Source organism: Aristolochia californica, unplaced genomic scaffold (genome assembly GCF_029961685.1).
Source record: "Aristolochia californica isolate CCGP_79_NKW_82.1479 unplaced genomic scaffold, dmAriCali1.0.hap1 SCAF_4, whole genome shotgun sequence".
NCBI lineage: Eukaryota > Viridiplantae > Streptophyta > Magnoliopsida > Piperales > Aristolochiaceae > Aristolochia > Aristolochia californica.
Genome location: NW_027182103.1, coordinates 39,853,353 through 39,871,199, shown reverse-complemented (window position 1 = coordinate 39,871,199; position 17,847 = coordinate 39,853,353). Strand labels below are relative to the sequence as shown.

The following is a 17,847-nucleotide window of genomic DNA, read 5'->3' as shown; positions in this document are numbered from 1 at the left end:
TATTCGTTTTTTGGATTTGCAGATTCGTTTCTCGTTGGAATTGTTTAACGCTACTCATTGAGCTCTCTGTTTTCTAAGGCCGTTCCTGTTTACCCTATTTTTAGCATCTCTCTCTCTCTCCTGTACTCACTTAAATGCTACAAATTTGAGCTCCCAATCACACAACGAACTGCAAACTGACTTTACATTCTCTGTTTCTCTCGCAATGGGAAGAGTAATCGATTTTTTTTTTTTCTCTGGGATTCTTGCTTGCCGTTTGTGCTGTTTTTGCTGAAGCCATAAATCTTTGGCCCATGCCAAAGTCAGTTAGCCATGGTTCGACTTCGTTGTATTTAAGTAAAGAATTTGGATTTTCGATGAAGGGGAGTGGATATAAAGATGATGGATTCTCACGGTTTGTTGATGTTGTGGACATGGCGCACGTTGTTGACGGCGATGTGAGTGGAACAGCAGTGCTTGCTGGATTGGATATAGCTCTTTTGTCGTCAAACGATAAGGTATGCCTTGATAATTTGGATCGTTTCATGCGATTTTGAGACCTTGAAGTCATGAAGCTTAATCCCCATGATAACTTTGTTTCAGTGTTTGTCGTGTTGATTGCAATTCCTGCAGTTATTCCATTTTGATATAAAAGGATGTTGATTGCTGACTGCTTCTGCTTCATTTATTCGGTTGGTCTGCAGCTTAATTTGATTCATACTGATAAATTTGGCAATTTCCACCTTTCCTCTTTCTAACATTATTGGCTTGAAACCAAATGCAGGCACAAACAGTTTTTGGGGCTCTCCATGGCTTATAGGTCTACACATTCACCTAAATGAATGATTCAAGTTTCTTGTAGAACAATACCCTTGTAACTTATATCTGTTTCATATGAAAATTTGCGGACTTTTAGTCAGTTATACAGTTTCAATTTTACAACCAGGGTTTTTGAAGTCCACCTAGCCCCCTGGATTATAGCTGACAAACCGAGGTTCCCTTACAGGGGTCTTCTAATAGGTGAGATCATCTTTTGCTTAAATTCTTTCATTAGTTAGATTGGTTAAGTTAATGCAAGCAATCTGAAAAAAAAATACCTTCTTTAGAATAGTAACCGAAGTTGATTCACCGAGATAGCAAGAGTTCAGAGATAGTGAGGCATCTGATTTTTGGAGAAATCCCCTTCTTTTAATTTTTTTTGCTAGATTGTTATATCTGCTCTTCCCTCACTTCCAACAAGAAACAAAGAATAACTTTGAGAAGGCCTTGATGCAGATACTGCTCGACATTACATTGCTCTGCCAAAGATAAAGCATGTCATTGATGCTATGGCATACTCAAAGTTGGTATGTGATAGGGCTTTTCTGCTTTCATTTGGCTTTTATTTTTTCAGTTTTAAGTGTTAACATCTGAGTGTCATTGACACGTTCTGCCCCTAGTACAGATGTTCTTCACTGGCATATTGTAGACACAGAATCCTTTCCCCTGGAGATACCTTCATATCCAAAGCTTTGGAATGGTGCTTATTCCCTTTCTGAACGCTATACTGTGGCCGATGCAGATGAAATTGTACTGTAGGTGGTCTTAGTAATCTTAATTTTGCTTCTACCTCTATCAGTGAACCTCTGTATGTGTGGTTGATTCAAGGACTTGCAGATACGCAGAACGTCGAGGGATTAATGTGTTGGCTGAGTTGGATGTGCCTGGCCATGCTCGATCATGGTAAGTCCAGACACTTATATAGGAACTTGGGGAATTCATTTACAGTTTATAACCTGAACAAAATCATTGAATGCTAGAGATTTTTTTTATCCAGGGGTTTTGGCTACTCTTCTCTATGGACATCATCAGATTGTCAGCAGCCACTTGATGTCAGCAATGAGTTTACATTCCAAGTAATATCAGGAATTCTTTCAGGTGGTTTACATTAAACGTTTACATGTTCAAGGAAATGGAGACAAAGTGAAATTGTGCATTAACACTGTTAAAGAAAGTAGCATGTTTCCATTTCTATGCTGTTGTTATGCTGCATAAAATAGTCACATTTGGAGCCTAAACTAAAGCCATTTTCTTCTAACGATTCATGCAAGAAAAATTTTAACTGCTTTACAGAAGCTACTTTTGTGTATGAACAACATGATTAGAACTCTCATAGTTTTCTTTTTTCAGATTTCAGCAAGATCTTCAATTTTAAATTTGTTCATTTGGGTGGCGATGAAGTTAACACAAGTAAGTCAGTCTTCTATTCGATCTTAATTGCGGATAATGTGCAGTACCGAAAGACTGACTTAATTTCATTGTTATAATGTAATGTGCAATAAATTTCTCTTCGGGAAAGCACTTCAAATTGCCTTAAGACTTGGCTTTCCACTGTGACAGAATCTCTGTCATCTGAATTAATAGAAATGGGCTTTTACTTATTATTAAGTGGGTTTTCCCTCTCCAGAGGGGTTTCTATTTTAAAATAGTGTGTTATGCACTGTTTGGTGTTTTGTGCTTGCAGATTTGCTTAATTTGAATTGAACTTTTGTGCTGCCCATTAGACGTCTTTGTTAATGCTTGAGCGAGTTTATCTTTGACAGTTTACACAAGTTTTTCAGGTTGTTTTTTTTCTGTTACAATGTGTACTCTATATTCGATCCATAATATGGAACACTGGTGACTATTATTCGTTTTCAGGTTGTTGGAGAACGACTCCTTATATAAGAGAATGGTAACGTTCTTTAATGTTAAATTGGGTCGAAGGCCTTTTTCTCAGTTAATAAACTCAAGATCTTTGTATCCACTAATTCATGTGGGACTATTTCTTAACACTCCCCCTTACGTGTAGGCCCGCTCTCTTTTGTGGCTCTACAAGTGAATAATTTATGTGGAGGCTCACATACTGAATGACTTGCTCTGATACCATGTTAAATTGGGTCAAAGGCCTTATCCTAAAATGACTAGCCACTTAGGAAACATTTTTCCCGGTTAATAAACTCAAGATATTTGTATCCACTAATCCATGTGGGACTATTTCTTACCATTTAATATACATACTTTCCTATAGATTATAAAGTTACATTTTTGTCCTTTTTTTTCCAAAAAATCTCATAAGAAAATGGTTTTATTTCTATCAAATAGTAAGCTGCTTTTAGGGGAACGGTATCTGCTCATACTGGTCTGGTTTTTCAGACCAGTAAACTCGGATAACTATTGCCAAGAACACTGCTTCCAGCAGCTAGCAGAAACTCCCTTTGATCAAGTATTTGTTTTGCTTCCTACCCATAATGCGTATCTGGGTTTGTCATATGACAGGTTGAAGAAGGAAAGAATGAGTGAATCCCAAGCTTACCAGTATTTTGTCTTGAGAGCTCAGAAAATAGCTGAGTCCCATGGCTACGAAGCTGTCAGCTGGTGAGAAACCTTCTTCTCATCAATTTATGCATCTCATATATTTTCAATTTATACTTGATATCTGATTGCCAGATTGTGAGATGAACAGGGAAGAGACATTCAATGACTTCGGCAATAGAATCAGCCCACCAACAGTAGTGCACAACTGGTACTTGTCTGCCAAACTTTGAGAATCACAAAATCCAAAGTCTGAAAGGACTGAACAGCGAAGTAACTAAGATAATAAGTTTATAACGAGAATCATTTATTCATCTGGAAATTCGGTGATGTCCATGACAGGCTTGGTGGTGATGTTGCTAAGAAAGTGGTGGAAGCAGGTCTCAAATGCATAGTGAGCAACCAGGACAAATGGTACTTGGATCACTTGGATACCCCTTGGCAGGATTTTTACATGAATGAGCCCCTTACAAATATCACAGACCCCAAAAGGCAGAAGTTAGTGATTGGTGGTGAAGTGTGCATGTGGGGTGAAACCGCTGATGCATCAGATCTGGAACAAACCATTTGGCCTCGTGCAGCAGCAGCCGCAGGTAAACTTGTGACGCTTTCTCACTAACAAACTGGAACATTTACGAGATTTTCTTCACTGATTTCTGGGGTTGTGGCTATAGAGCGGTTGTGGACGACGTATAAGAAGCTGGCCAAGGATCCTAGGCAAGTTGCAGCAAGATTAGCGCGCTTTCGTTGCCTGCTGAATGAAAGGGGAGTTGCAGCAGCTCCTTTGGCCGGACCAGGTCGAACGACACCTTGCCAGCTGGGGTTCTTGCTTCAAGCAGTAGCAGAATTGTAAAAGAGTATCGGAAGCCCCTGTAGTCTCTGCCGCCTTCATACTTGATGGTGATTCTTTGAAATAAAACCATAGTCAAGAAGTTCAAGGATGCAGATTGATCATCTCCGACTGCTCAAGCTTTGGTTTTTATTTGATTATGAGTCGATGATTTCCGGTATCACAACGCTACAGGTCTTGAGAGATCATGTTTGGTCTTGAAGATGAAAGAGAAATGGCTTGAGAAGCATTCATTCGGTTAACCGTCCAATGGGCTAGGCTAAAGAAAGAAAGATCAATGAAGAGAAAAGAAAGATGTTCAACGAAGACCACAATTATCCAAATAGCTTGTTTCAAAAAAATTACAGAATAAGATAGAGGGCTTTGATTTGAGCAAGATCGCCCATCTATTTGAGAAGCTTATTGATCTAAAGTATAAACAAGTAATTCTTACAAAGTTTACACAAGATCATCCTTACCTCAAGTTGCTCAAGAAAAACCAGAGTGACTAAGAAATGCAAGTTGTTAAGCTTTGCTTGTTGTTGCTAACTATAAGTTCCTTTGTAGGTTGGTGTTGTTAAAAATCCCTTTGTAAGTGGAGATCGATAACCAAGTAAATTGTTACAAATCCTTTTGTGGGTCTCAATAGACTTGTCTAATCAACTACTAAGAGTTAAGTTAAATAAGATAGTTTATTTAAATTAAGTGAGTAAATTTTTTTTTTCTATCTTTAAATTTTACGTTACTATCTCATATAGTGCAAGAAGCGTTATTCCGCTATGGGTTGATTGATTGTATGTGTTCTGTTAGTCCCTCTTGGAATTTGGCCTTCTCCGGCAATTTTGCCTTTGCTCTAGGCTCTCCCTTCCTTTTCTCCCTGTCTTTCCTTGTTTTTTCGAGAGTTCTTACAATTTCTTGTACCATTTTGCATCGAATCTTGATTGCCAGAACAACCCCAGTGTTGGTTCATAGGATCTTCTTCCTTCCTGAGTTTGTCTGGTCTTAAACAACACTGGGATGTTTTTTTCTTTTCCAAAGTTTACATTAAGTAAAGTATTTAATATGCCTTAATTCACGTAGTTTAATATCTTTTTAAGGTCATTGATTTGCATGCATTAGTCTTTTAGTGTCCATGAAGCATGTATCGTAGTGACTACTTAAAAAGTTAATTAAAAACTTATTAGCTTATGATCATTATATTCATTGGACTATAATGTATTTTATTGACTATTTATATTTATTAAAAATTTTAATCACAATTAATATCTATAATACTATATTTATGATTATTATTAATTATTAATATTCTATAAGGTTATTAAAAATGTTCTAATTTTTTTAATAATCACCGATATAATATATAATACAACTTATTTAATAAATAGTGTTGATTAATAGTCGTTAATGGTGATTATAGTTGACGGATTAATGAGTAATCTATAAAAAAATAGCAACATAAAATAAAACTAATCAGTTTATATATATCTTTGTAAATACAAGTTAATGTTAAATTATCAATAGGACTCCTATAGTAAAATATAATATAATTTGTTAATAATAATAATTCTCATAATAATACTAACATTAAATATTAATAGGTTAAAATTTTTTAATGATTAATAAATAATGGGTTGTTATCAAGTAAAAGTAAATAACAATAGTAATGATCATATAATTATGTATAAAAAGTTAACAACTATAACTTTAAATAAAATTGATTGAAATGATAAACTTGACGGAAAATAATAGTATGATAGCACAAATGTTATCGTACCACTCAAGGGGTTCACATGTATGCAATGTCTTTAGGTCAGGCTTAACCGGAGATAACTTATATGTACTCTACATATGGAGGACAATACATGTACCTTGCACCTATATACTATGGTTAATATGATTCACCTTATGTTGGAAAAATATATAAAGCAAACTCACAACACTTTAATAAATACTTTAATAAACCGAAATTAATATCTGGTGCTGATGCATACCATTGATCGATCCGCTTCACCAATTAGACAGAAAATAATTAAATAATTAAATAATACCTGTGTGAGGCCTGAGGCATGTATTCACTATCTTCGAAAGTGATTCGCATCCTACAGTGCACATGAAGCTGATAATCCTTCCCGAGATACAACAGACCTTTTTTACCATCCAAATATATAATCGTTTTGATTTGACGGTTCAGATCATTGATCCAAATTTGACTGTCAGATCTGCAACTGCTTTGATCTAATGGCTTTTGATCTACTTGATAGGTTTATAACAGTACGATTTGACCGTTCAGATTTGTAACTACTCTATCCAAAAATTTAGATCTTGTAATCATTCGATCCAAAGGTTCAGATCTATAACTTTCTGATCTGATGGTTTGGATCTATAATCATATTCATCCAATGACTTTGATCATGATCCATTCTAATGGTCGAATCAATCCAATCAAAAAGCTCATCCTACTTCAGTCTCATATGTCACACACATGTTGCATACGGGCCCACACGAATACATGTGCGAACATGTGTGACAAACCGTACAGTGTGTTAAGAGACATCCACATGGGTATGGGTGGCATGGTTAGTAAATAAGAAGACCTTTCATACGGATGTCATAGAATTGTAATTATGCAAGTTGGTGTATGTCCTCTTTTGTCTTTTTTCTTTTTAAGTATGTAGCCCTAAGGGTATTGTAGTCATTGTAAATACCTTCACACAACTATAAATATAATCTCAAGGCATGAGGCAGAGCATTCAGTCTCTTCCTCTTTGCTCAAATTTGTCCATACACCCCTCTTTTTTTCTCTTCCTTTTCTCCCTTGGTTTTTTCTCTCTTTTCTCTGTCCCTTGAGATCTTTTGTGTTTATGTCTTGTCCGTAGAAATCAACATGGTATTAAAACAAGAAAAGATCTAAGACGGAAAAGGAGAAAAAATGGAGAAAAAATGGAGGAAGAAGAAAACAAAAAAAGAGAAGCTTCTCATTTTTCCTAGTCTTCTTTCCCAATTCTTATTTTTCATTGAATGTTTCACTCTCTTATCATATGTTACATATAGAAAATTAAATAAATTTAGAAATATCTTTGATTCTAGTTCCAATTCAAAAATATTCGTTGAAATCAGATTTTTCCAAAAAGAGAAATCAACATCTGAAGCAGCAATGATCAAGCAGTAGAAAAGTTTCATGCTGCAATAGAAAGCTTCAAATTCTTGAATAGTTTGTACCAACATTAGTGAAGATTTATATTGAGGATTATATCTCAAAAGAAAGGTATGTGTGTCTACTTTCTATCCCAATAAGTTGTTTCTCAATCTGATCTTTCTAAAAGAGATATCCACATTGGAAAAATCAAAGGTCATGCTAGTATCTTGTTGCATGCAAAGATCCAAATTCAAGCCAAATTTTTTGCTTCACTTTTTGAGTTGCTAATGTTGGTTGTGTTTACTATTTGTTTTCAATACTCAAGATTTTACCAACTTCAATATCTTTCCTTCCCTTAAAGTTTCTTTTGTTTGATCTCATATTATATGAGTTTCCTTAAAAGAAACCACATTATGAGTTTAATTTCTTTTTTGACAAAGTCTGAAATTTTTTATTTAGAAAGTTTTGTTTACTCATTCTAAATTCCAAATCTTAGAGTCCTAAAACCTCTCTCATTCCAGAAATTATCTCTTGAATATTTTCTTTGCAAATTGGTCAGGTTGTGCTAAAAAGTAATTGGCTTATATGAGAAGTCTATGTTTCAAAATTTTCCATTATTATGTTCTATCTCAACACTTTCTTATTGGGATTTTTTAAGTTTCCTTAATCATCATGTTCATAGAGAAATTATTTTTTTACCTCCCTCTAAAGTAAAACATGGTCACTTTTTATCCATCTATTGGTCTAAAAGCACCTCCTTCTTACTTGGAAGTATAAAGAACTGCATTGTGTGCCTCCTTCCTTTTGAAGTATTAAGAACTGCTATCTTTTTATTCACACCCTTAATTCCTCAAAGTACTTTCATCAATTTTTTTGTTAAAATCACTTCATAGCAATGCCTATAAACCCACCACCTAAAAAAGTATAGGAGTATGCCCAACATCCAGTTTGAGTCAAGTATTTTATTATTCACCCAAGAGGTGATTTATGTTTGAGTTACCCTTAAAAAGTGAGTAGTCTCTTTGTTGTGCCCTAAAGTTGGGTTGTTTTTCCTCCTTTGAAATTGAGAGAAGTGTGTTTTAGACTATGATCATTTTAATTGGTGTATGGAGATTTGTCAGTTGGCTAGAAGTGATTTTTCTTCTCTCACCATTTTTTTGTGCAAGATGGGTCTCTTAGTAAAGAACAAAAAGATCCCCAACTTGAGGGGGAGATGTCAAAGAAGAAGTGTTTATGACTTGTCCCTAGAAATCAACAACGTGTTCTTTCATTCCCTTGAGATATCTTGTGTTTATGATTGTCTCTAGAAATCAAAAACGTGCAAGACTACGTGCACATGTGAACATGAGAGCCTCACACGCTCACACAAACTCAAAGATGATAGGAGGGCTTCTTTATTTAACCTAAGAAGACCCCATTGCTTTTATCTACATAGGACTAAAGGAAATCAGACTAAAGGAAAATGAATGCATTTGGTCCATGCAGGTCTTGAACTTGCGACCTATGCATTATAGGCAAAACACTTTGACCAATCGAACTATAGGCACACACGCATACCTCTTGTGCACGTGTGTGCCTTTTTATTTAAAAAAAAACTCTAACATTCTCTACCATTTTTTCAAAATTGAAAACCTATATCTGATTAAATTGGACAAGGTTCGAGCAATCAGTACACTGCACTTTACATTGAGCACACCAACACAAAGGTCCGGGTATTACACTCTGAAAGTGAAAGTGATCCAAAGCCCATTAGTATGCTCTTATGTGGTGAGTGAAAATGAATTACCTAGGTAATTCACTTTCACTTGTTCTCAAGAAAAATGAGTGAAAGTCAAATCACTCCCTAAGGCTAGTGAATTCACTTTCACTCGTACGCTCACTCGCTCTCTCATTCTCTCTCTTATTCTACTCATTATGCCCACTCACTCTTGCATTTGGAAATTACAAAATTAAGCATTTGATCAAGTATTTTATTTAATATATTTAATATAATTAAAATTCTTAATTTAGTTTTTAATTATTTATTAATTTAAACAACTTAAAATTTATCTTAGTTTATTAATGGAATTGTTAAATAAAATTATCTTATAAAATATCCTCTTTTTTATTTATATAATTTTTTAATTCTAATATTTGATTTCTAATTTAAGAGTGAGAATCTAGATATTAGAAAAGTAAAAATTTGATTAAGTAATAGGAAATTATAAAAGTAATTATTTTTTAATCATTATATTTTTATATATTTAATCACATAATTAATGAAATTTTATTTATTAATTTAAAAGAAGTTAAACTTTATTTGATTTTAGTCAAATAAAACTATCTAAAATAAAATTAAAATTTATAAATTAAAATTCATATATTAAAATACCTTTTTTTATTTGTATAAATTCCTTATTTTTGTCACCTCCTTGATGTGGGGAAGGTACCTTAATGCCACTTTGAGATATCTTCCAACAACTCCAATATTTTTTTCTATGATAATGAAACTTAATCGATCTGACAATTTATATAACCAAGTATTTTAGATACTTCACCTTCAAAAGTCAATGCATCTCAAGGTTAAAGCTTCAAAATGATCAAACCTACTCAAAACCAAATGCATCATTGAAGGATGTCTTTTAAAGAAGTACCCACAAGGAAGAAGACAACAAGAAGACTAGAGTTCAAATATAAAAGTCATATGTCTAAACTCCCTTCTTTGAGTACAATAGTTAATATGGAGCTTTAGGTCATAAATTGCATGTAAAAATGTTTAGGAGCATCATAAACATCTTTTGAAACATATAAAAAAATCACCCAGTGCTTGGAAAGTCAAGTTAGTTGAACTAGTAATGGAATGATCGATCATCTAGAAGTATGCAAGCCAAAAATATAAAATATTATCAATCAAACATATTCGATTTGATCGATCATCCAGAACATGGCCATTTCAGGCTATAAAACATGATAGATCATTCCACCCGATTGATCAATCAGACAAAATCTTGCTAGTCAAGGACATAAAGCTTGATCGATCATAAGAAATGCATAGATCAATTACACTTGTATTGCACAACTAGAGGGAATTTCGATCGATCGATCGATTATCTCAAGGCAATGATCAATCAACTTAACTATTGACGACCAATGATAACATATTGATCAATTAGTCCATCAATCAATAAATCACCGTCTAAAAGAAAAAGAGTCGTTATGATCGATTGATCGATCGATCGCTTTATAGAGATCAATCAATCAAAGTGTTGACTTTTACAAATGAGCAAAAAAAGGCTAGTTTTGCTCCAGAATTTATAATTACCCCACCAAACCATGTATTGAGAAGTTAATAAGCATTTATTGGCAAATATTTTGAACATTTAATCTCAATCTTGAAAATCTATCAAAAAGTGCTTTAGAGTAAAAAAGTGAGTTTTACCTTTGAAAATTCCACAACTCCTTCCTTTTTTTCTTTGCATTCATATTAGTCAAGCTCCTACAATCACTCCACATTGTGATGCTAAAGAAGTGGAAACTTGGATATCTTAAGGAGAAAAATCTCTCTAAGTAAGAGTGTAAATTTTCCTTTCTTTTTGTTGGAAGATGGGCCCAAGCCCACACGTCCAAGTGTGTTAGAAGATGGGTTCAAGCCTTCAAGGTTAAGGAAGGCTCACATATCCAAGAGAAGTAGAAAATAGGTTCAAGGCCCACAGACATTGGAGAAGGCCCATTGGCCCACACAGTGATGGCATGATGTTAAATAAAGAATTATCTCATAAAGATTACACGGATTTAATTAGTTTAAATTTTAGGGGCATAATTATAATATTAAATGATTATTAATCTATAAATTGAGCTTCAGGGGAACGGTTAGGACACAAGTCCATAAACCTTTTCTTTCTCTTATTTTCTCCCATTGGGTGTCTCTTATTTTTCTCCATGAACTAAATTCATGGAGTCCTGAAATCAACATGGTATCAGAGCCAAGTTTTTTATTGACTTGCTCTAGATGTTTCAACATAAGCTTCAAAAAATAGTCTCTAAACAATATGAATGAAGCCGCTTTTCCGTTGACCCTGAACTCCAAGCCATATTATTTATTCTTCACTGGATCCCTTTGAATCTCTCTCCCTGGTTGATGTCCATTATCCACCATACACTCTTGCTCCAGGATTTTCTCTCTATTTGTGCCACTCCTACTAGTTCCACTTTCTCCTAAAATGTGATCCACACTTGAACCATTCCCACAGACATGTTTCAGGGAAGATGGAAAGGGTTGTGCACCATTTTCCTTTCTTGCTCTGAACACATCCCAAAGGTAGAACAGTTTGTTCCAACGATGAACTTTTTCTGGCAGCTAGTTTGAAGGGAATACTAGACGATCAACCCCACCGAAATTTACTTTGAGAGCCAAATCATTCTTAACCATGATCTCAACTAATTTCTTACAACACCTTCTATAACTTTCTAGATCTTTTGCAAAGAAATAAACAACAATGTCATCTTCCGAAACACTTTTTCTCTAAAATTTTATAGGTCATGAGTTCAGGCAAGGTATCTCCTCCACCTGAAGTTTGGGAAGAAACTTTTTTACAATTTCTAGAACTTTAGGTGATGCAAGTCTAGATATGTGTGCTTGAAGTTCATCGAAAAACTCAAAGTTCTTTCCACCACATCTCTGCACTTCAAAACCACCCTCCCATATGTAGTCATGCTCTAGGATGGTCGAGCTTCTCGATTGGCAAAGTTCAGAAGTCTGTTATGGTCCTGGGTTAAATACTTATGTCTTCCGCTCCTGACAGGCCGGTCTTTTGGGTAGTATTGGCTACGTGCTTAACCTTTGGTATCAGAGCTAGAGCTATGTCGCGACTTTGAATCTTGGAAGGGGCGACTGCGGAGGGGGTGACTTAGCCGAAGGGGTGACCAGAGTGAGCTTCCCGCACCAATGGGCCACCGCTATATGCGAAAGGGGCGACCTAAGTGTGTTCCCGCACCATGAGCCATCGCTAGAGTAGGCTCTGATACCAAATATTAAGCACCTAGCCAATACTACCCAAAAGACCGGCCTGTCAGGAGCGGAAGACATAGGTACTTAACCCAGGACCATAACAAAGTCTAACTTGACATTCTTGTCATCCAAGACTTATTGGACATGGATGGCATCTGATCTCTCTTTAGAAGGTTGTGCCAATTCAAAGGAAGAGAAATTTCTCAAACAACTTGAAGAACTAAACAATTGATATTTCCTACTAGCTGCTTCAAAGTCTATATAAGTGTTTGACATAGTCTTGTTAGGAAACTCACGTTTCCTATATTGGATAACATATTTTATTCAATTATATTTAATATGGGCTAAAATTAAGTGGTTTAATTTTGGTAAGCCCATAGACTGATAAAGAAGGTATATGGGCCAATTGAGTAGATACACATAATGTCTTAATTAGGGAATTATGGGAACCCTAATTAAACAATATAAATAGAACATCAGGGTTGTGATCCCTACAAACTAAATCAAACACAGTTTCTCTTCTCCCCTTCCAAAAGAGAGACGACGGTCCCGTAGAGGAATAAAGGTGATTTAGTTGAGGAAGGTCATAAAACCATTCATTTGTTTGTCATAGTAATTTCGCAACAGAAAGGCAAAATTTTATAATGGATCCAGGTATGTATCTTGAATCCTAATATTCTAGCGTGATGAAAATTTTGGATTATGATTTAAGATTACAGTTTTTTAACAAGTGGTATCAGAGCAGCATTAGTGTCAGATTATTGGGATTGGAATGGAGGAGTTCCGTGGAGAAAAAACGACGGTTCTGTATTGCCCCGACGCTCTGTGTCGCTCTCCATGGAACTCGCCTCGGCGTTGGGTGTTGGCCGACGACCAACGTCAGATGGTAGTCCGATGTCCGGCATAGGGCCATCGGTGAAAACAGAAGCCCTCCCTCTGCGCTTGGTTAGAGGTTGAAGACGACCTCCAACGCACACAGGTAAGAAAGAATTATTTTTTTTGAAACTTTGGTTATATTTGATTTAAATAACGAGTCACTCATCTGAGATGACTCAGACCAGTTGGGATGATTCGCCGAGGGTTGAGATGAGTTGGACGTTAAGGGTTGAATTGGGCGGTTCGGGTCGACTGAGACAGGCTGAGCCGGCTCGCCCAAGAGAGGATCGAGCCAACTCAGTTCTCAAAATCCAATTTTGCGCCCATGGGGATTCGAACCCACGCGAAAATTTTTCAGCTTAGTGCAAATAACCAGTATGCCAACTCTCCTTCGTGTGTTCGCTTTGGATTAAAAAAAATTATATATATTAAATTACAGAAATTGCAGAATTTATTTTTTGTGCAATTTTCATTCATATGAATATTTATGCATGCACATATAGTTGTATAATGTGCATATTTAAGTTGATTTTTCAATTGTGAAAATTCCTATTGTTTTTATGCAATTAGTCAAGTATTTTAATCAAATTGATTGAAGCTACATGTTGCCAAAGTAACCTCTATACTATAGATTAATTTGACTAAAAATACATAGATGTTTGTGCAGAGTTATTTATGCAAATTGTGTTTGGTCCAAAGGAAGATACAGTTTGGCCAAATCAACAACGTGCCTGTGATGATAAATGTGTGACTTTTCATGTGAACAATAGTCGGTCCAAATAAAGGATATTGTTTGATAGAAGTGATTGTCAATATTTGATCATTGCACTGAGAGTACCACTTATAGTTAATTTCTCAGTCCAAAGACTAATAATTAATGTCGTACTAAGTATCTTGAGATGAGTCTCCAATTTGGATTGTTTGTACATGTCTTGTTTTTCTTTATATGACATGCTAGTTAATGTGAGTATGCTTGTTTATTTTTGTTCTATATACAGTTTTTGTTGCTACTACTATAAATGTTACTGCTCAAATAAGCAACATTCCAATGCTAAATGGGATGAACTTTAAAACGTGGAAATATACCATGGAAATTGTCCTCGGTTGTATGGATTTGGATCTTGCACTTCGGGCGGAGACACCCACTTCTACTTTTGAAAACCTCAATGAGGTTAAAATTCAGAAGTCGGAGGGCTTTAACCGAATGTGCTTGATGATCATGAAATGCTCCATTCTGGAGGCATTTCAGGGCTCTATTACTGAGAGCAAGAGCGCCAAGAAGTTCTTGAGGAAATTGAGCAATATTTTGCCAAGAACGAAAAGTCGAAGGCGAGTGGCCTTTTGGCTAAACTCGTTTCGATGAAGTATAAGGGCAAAAGTAACAAAAGGGAGTACATCATGGAGATGTCTCATCTCGCATAAAAACTCTAAGTGATTTAAGATGGAGCTGTCTGAGGACTTGCTCGTGCACTCAGACAGCTCGTGTACTTGGTTTTGATATCTCTTCATGCACACTTTGGGCAATTCAAAGTGAGTTATAACACTCATAAGGACAAATGGTTTTGATATTTCGCTGTGTGCAAGAGGAAGAGAGGCAACAACGGGATAAGACCGAAAGTGCTCACTTGGCCTCAACCTCTTAGAACAAGAAGAAGAAGAGAGGTAAGGATGTTGCGGAAGGATCTTCTCCGATTAAGAAACAGAAGAAGCAAGATAAGAAGTTTACCAGCTATTTCTGCAAGAAGCCAGGACACATGAAGAAAGAGTGTCCCAAATACGCCGCTTGGCGTGTAAAGAAGGGTATGCCTCTAACTCTAGTTTGTTCTGAAGTTAATTTAGCTTTTGTACCTAAAGATACTTGGTGGGTGGATTTTAGTACTACCACTCGCATAAGTATGTCTTGGCAGGGTTGCATGTGAAGCTGACTGCCAAGTGATGCTGAAAAATTCATCTTTGTGGGCGACAACAATAAAGTTGCGGTAGAGGCTATAGGAACTTTCAGATTACAATTAAACACTGTATTTTATTTGGATTTATTTGAGACATTTGTTGCACCGTCTTTTAGGCGGAATTTAATTTCTATTTCCATTTTGGACAAATCTGGTTTTTCTTATTCTTTTGGAAATAATAAAGTTAGTCTCTACCAAAATTCAAATTTTGTTGGTTCTGGACTCGTAACTGATAATCTGTATATGCTTGATGTTGTTAGTTCCTGTAGAGAAATATTGCAAAAAATTTCACGTGGTACAAAGCAAAAATTAAGTGAGAATTATGCCACATTATGGCGTAAACGTTTAGGACATATATCTAAACAGAGAATTCAAAGGTTTGTGTCGGATGGAATTCTTGAACCCCTAGATACTACGAACTTTCAAGTTTGTGTTGAGTGGATCAAGGGGAAACAAACAAACGTTGGAAAATTAGGTGCCGAAAGAGCTATAAACATCTTAAAACTTATACATAAAGATATATGTGATCCATTCCCTACAACTTCATGGAATTGAGAACAGTACTTCATTACATTCATAAATGATTACTCTAAATTTTGTTACCTATATTTAATACATGATAAGTCACAATCCCTGGACGTCTTCAAGTCTTTCAAATCTGAAGTTGAACTTCAACTTGGAAAGAAAATAAAGAATGTCAAATCTGACCGTGGTGGAGAATATTACGAAAGGTATGATGGATCAGGAGAACAACATCTAGGACCCTTCGCGATTTTCCTCAAAGAGTGTGAAATTGTTCCGCAATACACCATGTCGGGCAAACCCAGTATGAAAGGTGTTGCAGAGCGACGAAATCCAAACTCTTAAGGATATGGCAAGGAGTATGATTAGTCATTCCTCCTTGCCAGAGTCACTTTGGGGAGAACTTTTAAAGACCGCCGTGTACATCCTTAACAGGGTACCGAGAAAGCAGTTGCCAAAAACCCCTTATGAGATTTTGACATGCAAGAAGCCTAGCATTTGGCACTTGAACATTTTGGGTTGTCTTGCTGAGGCGCGACCTGATAGGCCACATGAAAGAAAACTGGACTTAAGGACGGTTAGCTGTTATTTCGTTGGTTACATTGAACGCTTTCGAGGCTATAAGTTTTACAATCCCACATCAAGATCCCTTTTTGAAATAGGAAATTAGAAATTCCTTGAGGATATTGAGTTTGGAGGGGAAGAAAACATAAGGAATGTTGTCTTTGAAGAAGAATCTGTTATTGACAGTTATCAGGTTTCCATACCTATTGTTGTTCAAGACACAATTCAGGCACTAGAGGACAATGTTCAAGCTCCTATTCCTGACATTGTTCCAGATCAAGACAACAATAAGATTCTTCCTCAAACACCGCCTTTAGAACAAACTCAACAACCTCAAGAACTGTTGTTTAGGAGATCCACTAGGGAGAGGAGAAATGCGATTTCAAATGATTATATCATCTTTCTCCAAGAACATGAGGATGGCATCAGATTGACAGAAGATGACCCAATCAACTTCTGTCAAGCCTTGCTTAGTTCTAACTCTCAACAGTGGATTGGTGCCATGAAGGATGAGATGAAGTCTCGTCTAGTCGCTAAAAGTTTTACTCAAAAGGACCTCATCGAGTTGCCTAAAGGTGTGAAACCCATTGGTTTTAAATGGATATTTAAAACCAAGAGGGATTCAAAAGGCAATGTCGAGAGATATAAGGCTCGTCTAGTCGCTAAAAGTTTTACTCAAAAGGAAGGCATAGACTATAAAGAGACTTTCTCTCTGGTATCTTCGAAAGACTCTTTTACAACAATAATGGCACTAGTGGCTCATTTAGATCTAGAGCTGCATCAGATGGATGTCAAAACTGCGTTTCTCAATGGAGACATTGACGAGACAATTTATATGGTACAACCAGAAAAATTTGTATCTGGATATCCAAAGTCTATGTTTTGTAAATTAAAGAAATCCATCTATGGTCTCAAACATCTTCCTAATATCATATGTCGATGACATTCTGCTTGCTAGTAGCTATATAGGATTACTGCACAAAACCAAGAAATATCTGACAAATAATTCGAGATGAAAGATCATGGTGGTGCCTCTTTTGTGTTAGGTATTCAAATACTTAAAGATCGTTCTCAAGGTATCCTTAGGTTGTCACAAAAGAGTTATACTAATAAAGTTTTGAGCATATTCAACATGAAAGATAGTAAACCAGGAGACACACCCGTCGCTAAAGGAGACAAGTTTAGTCTCAAACAGTGCCCTAAGATCTTGAAAGAAAAGAGATGCAGAAAATTCCCTATGCATCATTAGTACGGAGTCTAATGTACGCTCAAGTTTGTACTCATCTTGACATAGCATTTATAGTAGGAGTTCTGGGCAGATATTTGAACAATCCAAGTATGCAACATTGAAAGGCAGTCATACGTGTGATGCGTTATTTAAGGAGAACAAAAGACTACATGCTCACTTATCGAAGATCAGACAGTTTAGAGATCATTGGGTTCCCTTACTCCGACTTTGCTAGATGGCAAGATAGCAGATGCTCCGCATCAGGCAATATCTTTATGTTGGATGAAGGAGTTATCTCATGGAAGTCTGCTAGGTTATTCAACCATGGCTGCGTAGTTCATTGCTTGTTTTGAGGCATCCAACCACGGAATATGGTTGCAAAACTTTGTCACTGGGCTACGAGTGGTAGATGGCATTTATAGGCTATTAAAGATTTATTATGAC

The 17,847-nt window shown here is 36.0% G+C and overlaps 2 protein-coding genes across 2 annotated transcripts; both read left to right on the top strand.

Annotated features, from left to right (window-relative positions):
- Nucleotides 1-224: 224 nt before the first annotated feature.
- Nucleotides 225-4,322, top strand: LOC137963328 (beta-hexosaminidase 3-like; the record flags this gene model as incomplete). Its single annotated transcript, XM_068810464.1, has 13 exons — nt 225-532; nt 764-799; nt 896-999; nt 1,255-1,321; nt 1,419-1,553; nt 1,636-1,701; nt 1,796-1,896; nt 2,149-2,208; nt 2,659-2,692; nt 3,277-3,375; nt 3,464-3,523; nt 3,655-3,905; nt 3,987-4,322. Coding segments are annotated over 13 exons (1,500 nt in total), but the record flags the coding sequence as incomplete, so codon positions are not given.
- Nucleotides 4,323-12,908: 8,586 nt separating this feature from the next.
- LOC137963327 (uncharacterized) lies at nt 12,909-14,503 on the top strand. Its single transcript, XM_068810463.1, has 2 exons — nt 12,909-12,918; nt 14,139-14,503. Exons 1-2 carry the CDS (start codon nt 12,909-12,911, stop codon nt 14,501-14,503), a joined length of 375 nt encoding a protein of 124 aa, XP_068666564.1.
- The last annotated feature ends 3,344 nt before the right edge of the window (nt 14,504-17,847 follow it).